The following is an 11029-nucleotide window of genomic DNA, read 5'->3' on the forward strand; positions in this document are numbered from 1 at the left end:
CAGGAATTGCACCAGGTCGTGTGTATGGGGACCAGCATCAAGAAAGGAGCCAGTCCAACAGGTAGAGATAAAAGATTTTCTTCCTGCTCACCCACAGAACAGACCTTTCCTGCTGCCCACCCCTCCCACCAGCTTGGGGCTCACCTGCCCCTCATCCTTCTGCTGAGACCGCCCAAAAAGGAGCTGAGTGTGGTGGACCTGCTGCTTACAGCACAGCCAAACTTCCCTGGGAAACCGGGTTAGAGAGGATGGCAACTGCTGGACATTTCCAGTCACTCTGGCTGTCTGCTCAGGAACCAGGCAATGATTCCCAAGCCCTGGTTGTTTTGGAAGGTGCCTTGTACACCCCTCATACCAAAAATGCCTGAGCCACTTCTTCCCCAAAAAGCCCTGTTGAGCATACCTGGGTCTTGGTAGATGTGTGAAACGTTGTGCTCAATGACAACCTCATGGACATTGGGATCAGGAACAAGGAAAGACTTGTTGTAGGGAGGTTTGAACAGGTAGGTCTCCTGGACACCATCTCCAAAATCCCACCTGGAGAAACAGGCAAACCACGTTACACTGCACAACAGGAGAATCCAAGAAATCTCAGAGGAATCCTGGCTTGTCTTTCAGGTCAGGGCTGGGTTCTCCAAAAAAAAACCCACAGGAAGCAGAATGCCAAGTATCAAAGCAGCAGCTGTGCTGAGAGGAGGGAGAGGAAGAACCCAAATTAAAGCAGTGTCAGAACACTTTAAATGGAAAGGATTTCAGCCTGAATTACAGGTGTGTGACTGACCCCCACTCACAGAGATTTCACAGAACTAAACAGCAGCTGAGAGGGACCAGCTGGCCCTGGGAAGAGAAACTGTGCAGGCAAGGTTAGATGTGCACAGAAGGACCCTAATTGTGGGCAAGCAGCACAGAACTCACAGGAACAGAGCCTCCACAGCCGAGTCCACGTGAACCCGGGCGCTGAACTCCACACTGCTGTTCTGGGGCACCACTGGCAGGGCCCCCACCACGCTCAGGTTCCTCATCCTGTTCATCATCTCCACCGTCACGTTGTAGTTGACTGTGAAGTTGCTGACGTGGTTGGAGGCAGTGAGCTGGGAAGGACAGTGGGACAAAGAATGGGTTTGGGGTCCCCTTGCTGCCCTCAAGAGTGGGGTTTGCTGGACTGAAGCACCACTGGGCAAGTGAGCAGGTCAGGGCAGAGACAGTGGCTACGTGTTCAGCTCTACAGCCAGTCTGAGGAAGGAGAGGACAGCTACAGCAAGAGGACAAGGAGAGGAGCTTCTCATCCTGAGCCTCTGAACGTGCCAGCTGCCCCTTTGCCTGCTCCGATGTGCCCTGAAGCTCCAGCTGCTGAGCACAGGCACCTGCTGCCACCAAGGGGACAGGAGCCACCCAATTTCCTCAGGAGAGTGGCAGAAAAAGGCTTCAAGCACAGAGCAGGGAGGGGAGAGGCTCATAAAACCAAGCACACCAAGGGCAGCTCCAGGATCCTGGTGTGGTGGGCACAGAGAGGGACAGCAAGGCTGGGCAGAGGAGGGAAAGGGACACAAGAGACTGAAGAGACATGACAGCAGAGCAGAATCCTCATGGTTTCCTAGGTATGTAACACTGACAGAGCATCTTCACCTTCTCACCTGCAGCAGAGCTGAGCTGCTGGCTTGAGTGGCTCAAACCCACTGGGACAGACCTCCTACCCCAGCAGGGAGGAGCAGCTCGTGCTGGGCTCCTGTGGATGTGCTGCACTGAACCCAGAGCCCCCCAGGCCAACAGCACCTTGGCAGCTCTGCAGGTGAAAGCAGCCCAGGCTCTCAGCACAGTGCTTCACCCAGCAAATTAGTGCTGCACCCAGCAAATTAGTGTAAGCATGGCCTCAGGGCTGGGCTGGTGTCTGCTCAGCAGGCCAGGAGACACCCTGAGAGCAGATCCAGCACCTTGGACCAGAGCAGGGCATGACACACACAGATGTGCTGGCCAGAGATCAGCTCCTGCCCCACAGCACACAGCTCCCCTGGCCCAGGCTCTGCTCCATCCTTCAGGGGCCATGGCAAAACCCAGCACTCCAGTCTGCACCAGGAGAAAGAGAGCAGGACAGAGAACACAGGAGCTCATGGGAGAAGCTTTGGCCTGCCTATGGAAGTCTTATGATGCACCCTGCCTCTGCCAGGTTCTGAATCCAGATTTCCTGCCTGCCAGAGCAGGGGCTCCCTGCTAATTCCTGCTGGGGAGGGAGGGAGGAGGGGGAAACACAGACACTGCATGAACTGAAAGGGGAGCTTGGGGAAAAGAGGAGAAAGCACAGAGGAGGAACACAGCACAGCAACGTAGGAGTAGAAGAAACTATTTGCATTTGCAAGAGCAGCTCCGTGAGAAACAGCAAATGAGCACAGTGAAAACCTCAACTCAACTCTGCCTTCTCTCCCTGCTGCTTTTCCTGAGGAGTTTGTGGGATGGGATGGAAAGCCAGGGGTGAAATGGTGTCATGGGAAAGGCCTTGGCTTACCGAGAGCTTGTACACAGCTGGGCTTTGGTAGATAACGTTGAAGACAACATTGTAAAAAGTGAAAGATGGCTTATCATCTACTGTCCATCGGAAAGTCACATCTGACCCAGCCTCCATCACAGGGATGTAGCTCTGAAAGGCACGAGAACATTTCACACTAGTGCAAGAGAAAAGCATGCCCAGCACCTCCCAGGAGACCTCCAGCTGAACTGGAGAGGGAGCAGAGCCAGACTGGGAGGCTCCCACAGCTGCAGTGCCCTCAGGGCATGGCACAGAGGTGACAGATCATCTGTGGCTCTGCTGCTGATGGAGAAATGCAGGCCCTGACTCCATAAATCCCCAGCAGAGCTGGGAGCAGACCCCACACTCCCTGCTCCCACAGCCCAGCACTCTGCTCTTGTGATCAGGTCCCTCTTGCTGACTAAAAAACTTCTGAAATCTCTGCTGAAACAGCCTGGCTTTAGCTACACCTGTAAGCTGAGCCTCTGACCCTCGTCCAAGGATGGTGCCTGACCCAAAGCCTGAAGGGGCTGGACAGGGCAGGTCCCTCCTCACTCCAGCAGTGCCTCCTGAGCAGCCTGTGGCAGCAGGAAGGGTGAGACTGAGAGGTGCAGGCACAGGATCTGCCAGAAGCAGCCAGAGCTTGTACAGAGCATTTGGGGCAGTTACTGAGCAGCTTCCCAGGGCTGTAGCTCTGGGGATGGGGGACTGGAAAAAACAAGACTGCAAACAACACCAGAGGAACTCCAAGACTTGGAGGGGGTGGAACATCTCTACAGCTTCAGCCAGCTGGTGTAAGGATTAAGCAGAGCAAATCTGAACACCTCAAGGAATGACTACCTGGACAAGGCAAAACAAGGTAAGCACTGGCCTTTCCTAAGGCCTCCGGTGTCCTGGGGCACTGGACAGGCAGTGATCCCTCTCAGCAGGCACTGCCTTGCCTCAGGGGCTGCAGGGGGACGTGCAGCTGAGCTGCCCTCCTGCTGGACAGCACCAGTGCTGGTGCCACATGCTGTGCCTGCAGCAGCGCACGGCCTGGCAGCTTAGCAGCAAGCAGTGCCTCCCTGCCCCGAGGCAAACGCACCCTGACAGCCCCAGGGCAGGGACAAACCCCGCCAGGGGAGGGAGGGAAGGGTCCAGAGCAGCAGCAAACGAGCACTCACCACGCGTGTGTTCAGCAGCACTCTGCTCTCGGGGTCGGGGGTGGCCCTCAGCCCGCGGATGGGCTCCTCCACCTTCACAGTGACCGTGATGTTCTGGGAGCTCACCGCGTTCTCTGCCACCAGCACGTGGGTGCTGAGGCCCTCGCCGAGGCCGCGCAGCTGCAGCACAGCAAACCAGGTGTCGTTGTTGTCCCTGGCGCACAGCGCGGCCACGGCCGCCGGGCAGGTGGCCACGAAGGGCACGCTGCGGTTGTCCCCGAGGCAGCTGGCCGTGGCGTTGACCCCTGAGGACAGCTTGAGCAGCAGCCAGGTGTGGTTGGTGGGCAGGTACACCCTGGAGCCCTGCGGGGCCGGGTGCAGCACGCGCAGGCCGGACACGCGCGATGCCACGCGGAAGGAGCAGGACAGGTTGGCACGGAAGAGCCCGTTGTCCACGCTGGCACGGAGCCTGTAGTGCCCGGGCTGCTCCAGCCCCGCGTTGCTGGGGCTCAGCACTGGCACCAGCTGCTCCTCAGCGTAGCGCACGCGCACGGGGCACGCCGTGCTGCCAGCCCCGGGGGCACCCACGGGGCTGGGGGACAGCCCCAGGGCCCACCCTGAGGAGTTCCTGCTGGCCACGGAGGTGGCGCTGCGCTGGCACTGCAGGAACGAGCCCGGGGCTGCGTTGTGCTGGATGCTGAAAACGTCCCCAGGCCTGACAAAGATGTTTTCTCTGCTGAACGTGACCTGCAGAGAGAGGAGAGGGGTTTGGGTTAATGGCTCACGTTAAGAGCAGCCAGCTGCCTGGGCACAATGCTGGACTTCCTGCCAGGTGGGACCAACAGAACAGGTGCAGATCCCAACACAGCACGGGGATACCTGTCACCACTCCACCCTCCTTGGCCTCTCTGAATCAAATGTGCCAACAGAGCAATCAGCTTTATGCTCCATCTCCACTGTGCTAATGCCACGCTCGTGGAATCTGCACAGCCTTGTCATGGAAACATGGAATGCTTTGGGTGGGAAGGGACCTTAACACCCATCCTGAACCTTAAAACCCACCCTGTTCCACCCCCTGTCATGGGCAGGGACACCTTCCAGCATCCCAGGCACAGCAGGGCACTGCAGGGAGCCCACAGCCCGTGTGCCACTGGGCACGTCCTTCCATTCCAATGGACTTGAGTGGCTCCATCTGCCACAGGGGAACAACCCAAAGTCACCCAAAGCCCCCAGGAGAAAACCGCCCCACCCCGCCACTGGTCCCAGCAGTAACCACTGACCTGGTACTGGGAAGAGGGGCCAGCTGGCACCATAAAGAGGAACTCCTTGAGGAGCTCATAGCTGGGCTGGCTGGTGTTGGGCTGCAGGGACCCGGGGGCAGGGCTGCTGCCAAAGGAGCTGTTGGCACACTCGCTCCCATTGCAGCAGCTGCCGAGGGATGAGCACAGATTTGTCAAAGGACACCACTGGAAACCAGGAGGACACTCCAGCAGGGTCCAGTTCCCATCATCCTGAGCACTGGGGAATGGTTCTGTAGCATTGCTTTCCTCCTGGTAGTCTGGAAGAAGTGAAAGAGAAATCAGTGATAACCACTCTGGTGAGTAACACTATTAATGCACTCCTCTGCTCCAAATTCACCCCTTTTTTCCTTTTTGGTGATGGCTTTACTCTTAGAAAAAGCTGCAACTGCAGCACACCCTGCTGCTACATAAATGTCCTCTTTTACTGGAAAAATCCACCAAGATCATTAAACCCAAAGTTGTCTCTTTTCCAATGAGAATGTACCAATTTGCAAACTGAAAGGATCTGTGCTACAGCAAAAGCCAGTCCAAGTGAAAGCAAGAGCTGGCCTTGACATTGAAAACACATTAAGCAACTTTTCTGAAGTTAATGTTTCCATGTCAAAGTATCAGCTTGTCAGTGTCAGAAAAGATCCTTTTGTAACCAGCCAACACCACGGCTACAACAAACATTCTGCTGCAGAATTAATTGTTGCCAAAACTGTGACTGTTGAGCTGTTGTACAAGCAATAAAACGCTTTTTAGATTATCTCATCCATCAGGAAGAAATGGGCTTAGGAAAATGTTCTTCCTTGTTAACCCGTGGGGCCAGATGGACCAGAACACATTCCCGTTTGACATGTGTCTCCACAAGGCAAAAAGTACAGCTCAGAAGATTAATGAGCTTCTCCACATGGTCCTTACACTCACACTCTCCTCATGCATGGAGAGAGGTTTCTCCCTGTTATTTTCTCTAGGACAACCACTGCTCCAAGGCTGTGGATCCCACAATTTGATCTCCTCCAGAAACAGAACCAAACCTCTGAGCCTTTAAGGGTCAGAGGAGCAGAGGGGCCACAAGGCCAGCCCCAGTTTGATGGCGTCACCTCCAACAACCCCACAGGCGTTGAGGAGCAGCCTCACCTTCTCCATCCACCCGTCTGTGCAGCTGGAACCTCACTTGGACGGGCTGGTGCAGCTCCTGTGCCACGAACTCCAGGGCGGTGAGGAAGCCCTGGTGCCTGAAGGGCAGCTCTGGGAACTCCAGCACCTGCAGAACACGCACAGCTCTCACCTGCCCGCGTCCCCAGGGCTCCCTGGGCAGCCACGGAGGAGCAGGCCCCCCTCACCTCCTCAGCCCGCCACGGCTCTGCTGCCACGGCCTCGCTCACGTTCCTCAGGGCCTCGTGTGGGGCCAGCTCAGCGTCCCCCTCGAAGAAGTTCTCGGCGTTCAGGAGAACTCCTGCTTGCAAAGGAAATGTTGGAACAAAGCTGTGAGACTCAGCGGGGCCGGAGGCCATTCCCTCCACCCAGTGAGGCTGCAGCAGGGCTTGCACCACTCAGGAGAGCAGCAGCTCCATAATCCTGTATCTTCCTTCTCCTTACAGGTATCTTGATTTCTCTCTCATCCAGCACAAATAACATTTTCATCTGCAACGTTCAGCAATTTTGACTTCTAGGAACTGCGCAAGTAATTCTCCCTTCCACCAACTAATGATTTGCCTGGAATTTCTGAGCACCAGGTGCACCCTCTCATCCTCCCTGTGCCCCTGGACTTCTTGGGCAATGTGGCCACGACCAACTGGTTTCCAGCAGTGGCAAACACTGCTCTGGGGACTGGCCAGCTGCTGCTGCCCCTCTGACCAGGCCAGTGCCCTCTCTGGCCACGGCTTTTCCTTCTTAAATAAACCTTCTCCCCTGTTTCATGTCCATCCTACTTCTCTTTCTTACTTCCTACATCGGTGTGGAAGATTTGGAAAGCTGAATAACCACAAACCTGCACAGCACATCACACCTCACCTAATCAACTTCTGAGCCACTCCAACATCTCCCAAAATACACAGTGGAGGACACCAAGCCAGCAAGGCAGCAGCACAGCCTCAGATCCTGGCAGCAGCAGAGACTGCTCAAATAAGAGGGAAAAGCTATTTCCAGTGCTTTGCCTCAGAACTTTGCTCCCCTCTCTCCTGCTCATGGCAAAGACTGGAGTAAGCCAAACTCTTCCTTTTGGGCTGAAGCTGGGTTTCTAGAAGCTGGGTTTGGGAATATTGCTGCGAGTCACACTCGTCCTGTGGCGATGCTCTGGAGGAGCCCCTCCACACACCGCTCTTTTTCCCCCTCTATCCCTCTCTTTCCACAGCAGTGGCAGAGAGGGGAGCCCTGGCCAGCCCTGGTGGCAGCAGCAGGGCCCACCTGGTGGCTTGTACTCGCAGACATAGCTGTGCTTGGCCATGCACAGGTCGGTGTTGCACTGCCCCGTGGGGCCCATGCGCACGCAGTGGTCGGCGTTGGAGGGATGGGGCTCTCCTGGCAGCCAGTTCTGACAGCTCTCCAGATTAAATCCTTCCCCTCTCTGCTGCGCTCCAGAGCTTGCAAAATCATTGAATCCAATCCAGACATCGAGGCTCCTGCAAGAAAGGGAAAAAAAAAAAAAAAACAAGAAGGAAGGGGGAGGGGGGATTTCAGGAAATCATGAGTATTAGAAAGAGCTGGGACAGCTGCCATCTATGGTTCTCTCTAAAAATATTAACAAAATAACAGCAGCTCCATCGGGGTGCCACGGGCTGCGTTTCTTGGAGCCTTTTAATTACTGAAGGGTTCCAGTATCCACTGCACCAGCAGAACCTCGGGAACTGCCCCTCCACAGCACAGCACCACTCCCCTCCAGCCTTCCCCCAAGAGCCTGGTGAGGGTGGGCAGGCCCTGGCACAGGTGCCCAGAGAAGCTGTGGATGCCCCTGGATCCCTGGAAGCATCCAAGCCAGGTTGGACAGGGCTTGGAGCAACCTGGGATAGTGCAAAGTGTCCCTGCCCATGGAAAGGGGTGGAACTGGATGAGTTTTAAGATCCCTCTCAACCCAAAGCATTCCTTGATTCCATGGTTCAGGTTGACTTGCACTCTGTCACCAAATGACCCTCCCAGACTCTGCCTTGAGTCACCATCCAGGATGGATGATCTGGTCACACAGAACTGCCAGGGAAAGCTGAATCCCTCAGGAAATCTGTGCTTTTCCTGTGCACACCTGGGGGATTCACCACCAGCCCATTCTCCCCGGCAGGGGGGACTGGCCATGTGCAGGATTAAAGCTCAGCAGTGCCAGGTCTGGGAGCTCTCCTGGATGATGATGAGCTCCTCAGGCACCATGGAAAGGCAGCAGCCAGAGGGGACAAGCAGAGGCTGGAGCACTGCAGGCAGATGAACCCCACACACCCTGCCAGGCTCCTGCAGGAGATGAAATGCCCCTGTCCCATTTGGAAACTGGCTCAGTCCCAGCAGAGACCCTGGTGGAAAGTGCTGAGAGGTCTCTCATGGCCACAAAGAGCCTGGAGAGCTGTTTCTAATCTCACCCAGCAGAAAGGGAGGCATTTGTTCCATATTAACTTCTATTAACTTCTCCATATTAACACCCTGCACCCTCCCAAGCTGTCAGCTCCTCCACACACCCTCCTGCAGGTGGAAATCAATCCAGCCCTGCCCTTGCCTGCCCCAGAATGCTCCCAGGGTGGTACCACAGCTCTGCAAGGCAGACTGGGGAGATAACTGGTGCTAACTGGTGCCTCTCCACCCCCAGGCTCACGCCAGATGAAATGATTCATGAGGTCATGCTGAAAAACGATGACAAAAATAACTTGTTCCATGAATCAGTAGTTTTCACTGCAAATGAGATTAAAAAATAAATAAGGGCTGTGTTCTGCTCCTGAACCACTGGCAGGGAATGAGGGAGAGCAGGGTAGGAAACCGCCTGCCTGCTGCCATCAGGAAAACTCAGTGGAGATTTTCCTCTTCTAATTCCAGCTATGATCTAACTGCGAGTCATCAGGAAAAAAAAAAATCAAAAAGAAAGAAAGGAATAACTAAAAGACAAGCTGCTGGCTGGCTCCCACCCTGCCCCACTGCCCAGCCCATTCCACTGCAGGGGAAACAGGAGGACTCTGAACAACCTTTTTTTAAAGCAAGATGTGAGCTCTCTCCTCTGCCTCTGGGGAAGGACTGAGCTGCCCTGCCGGGGCAGGAGGAGCAGAACAAGCCTGGGGAGGCTTGGGAGGGCAGAGGGGCTCTCAGTGCTGCCCAGAAAGTGGGGTCCCCTGGATGGCCCCATCCTCTGCTTCTGGCAGGCAGGGAGGGACCAGCCCAGCCCATGCTGCTCCTGGGGAGCATCCCACACCTGCAGCAAGGCAGAGGAGACCTGCCCAGTGCCCTAACGGGAAACAGCCTCCTGCTTCTGCCATCTTCCCATCTATGGAAACTATGGAAGAAGCTGCATGCTCCAAAAGCCTGCAGCTCGGCCCATTCTCCTTTTATCAGCAGGGAAATCACATCCTGGAGCTGCCTCCTTGGTGTTTATCGGCATGGATTAATAAAATAAACACATGGGCTGGAGGGGGCTGGGGAGCAGAGGCTGTGGGGCAGCAGCTGGGGAACAGCCTGGTGGCTTCAGCAGCTCCATCCACACGCGATTCCTGCACATCCCTGCAGCCATGGCCAGGTCATTGTCACATCCCAGCAGCCATGGCCAGGTCATTGCCACATCCCAGCAGCCATGGCCAGGTCATTGCCACATCCCTGCAGCCATGGCCAGGTCATTGCCACATCCCAGCAGCCATGGCCAGGTCATTGTCACATCCCAGCAGCCATGGCCACCTCCCTGTCACATCCCTGCAGCCATGGCCAGGTCATTGCCACATCCCAGCAGCCATGGCCAGGTCATTGTCACATCCCAGCAGCCATGGCCACCTCCCTGTCACATCCCTGCAGCCATGGCCAGGTGATTGTCACATCCCAGCAGCCATGGCCAGGTGATTGTCACATCCCTGCAGCCATGGCCAGGTCATTGCCACATCCCTGCAGCCATGGCCAGGTCCTTGTCACATCCCTGCAGCCATGGCCAGGTCATTGGCACATCCCAGCAGCCATGCCCAGCTCCTTGCCACATCCCATGCCCAGCTCCTCACCCGTGTGAGGGACAGCCTCCCTTGCCCAGAGCAGGGAACACACGTTTGCAACCTGAGGATGCAGCCCCATGTGAGGGAACAGGGCAGGGGGACAGCCTGGGAAGAAGGAGCTGCCAGCCCTGGAGCCAGAGCGCTCAAAGCCCACGTCACACGCAGCTGCTCCCTTCCATGTGCTTTCTGGGATGTGTTTGTGAGGAGCCCATGTCCCACAGCTGCAGCTGGGAGTGCTGACAAGGGCTGTCAGGCCCTGGGAGCTCTCCTGGTTGTGCTCCCTCCCCCGGAATAGCTGGAGAAGGGGCGCTCAGAGGGGCGGGTTTAATCAAAGGCTGACACTTGCAGCACTCTCTGTTTACAAAGGCCAGTGCTGAGGTGGAACAGATGCTGCTGGAGAGGAGCACTGCTGCTTCCCAGGGTGAGAGACAGGAGGGGAAAGGGCTTTGGGCTGCAGCCGTGTCTAAGGGCACAGGATCCCTTTTCACATTTCAGAGGCATCCACAGGCACAAACACAGGGTACACAAAGCCCACCAATCCCTCAATTCCCAGTGTGATTTCCAGCCATTCTGCCCCATTCCTCTTCTTCCCTCCACAACCCTTAAGGAAAGAAGCCAAGTCCAGAAGAGCTCGAGCCCCGCTCGTTCCCCCTCTCCCTCAGCAGCCTCACCCCCACCAACTCCTCATACCCAGATCCCTCTGCCCTCAGGAAGGCAAAACCCATGCCCAGGTGATGCCAGCCCCTGCCCTGCTCACTCACCTGATGACATGAGCAACCAGGAAGCTCTGGATGTCGGGGCTGCTGACAAAGGCCAGGTCCCCGTTGCCCAGCTCCTGGCAGTGCCGCTGCGCCTCCAGCCACTCCGCCTTCTCCACCACCAGCTGGTAGCAGTGGTTGTTCCCCGGGAAAACCAAGCCCTCAGGGGGGCACATGGGGTGAACTG

The 11029-nt window shown here is 56.3% G+C and overlaps 1 protein-coding gene across 1 annotated transcript in view; it reads right to left on the minus strand.

The window, feature by feature from the left end:
- The window catches only part of PKD1 (polycystin 1, transient receptor potential channel interacting), an 83523-nt gene that overhangs the window by 34724 nt on the left and 37770 nt on the right, over positions 1-11029 (minus strand). The window contains exons 6-14 of the mRNA XM_066560600.1: positions 10846-11029; positions 7335-7549; positions 6272-6384; positions 6066-6192; positions 4923-5200; positions 3664-4389; positions 2501-2632; positions 916-1091; positions 404-537 (exon numbers count right to left, since the gene is read on the minus strand). Of these exons, the coding sequence (XP_066416697.1) occupies positions 404-537; positions 916-1091; positions 2501-2632; positions 3664-4389; positions 4923-5200; positions 6066-6192; positions 6272-6384; positions 7335-7549; positions 10846-11029 (2085 nt within the window). The remainder of the gene's footprint in view (positions 1-403; positions 538-915; positions 1092-2500; positions 2633-3663; positions 4390-4922; positions 5201-6065; positions 6193-6271; positions 6385-7334; positions 7550-10845) is intronic.

Source organism: Molothrus aeneus, chromosome 16 (assembly GCF_037042795.1).
Source record: "Molothrus aeneus isolate 106 chromosome 16, BPBGC_Maene_1.0, whole genome shotgun sequence".
Lineage (NCBI taxonomy): Eukaryota > Metazoa > Chordata > Aves > Passeriformes > Icteridae > Molothrus > Molothrus aeneus.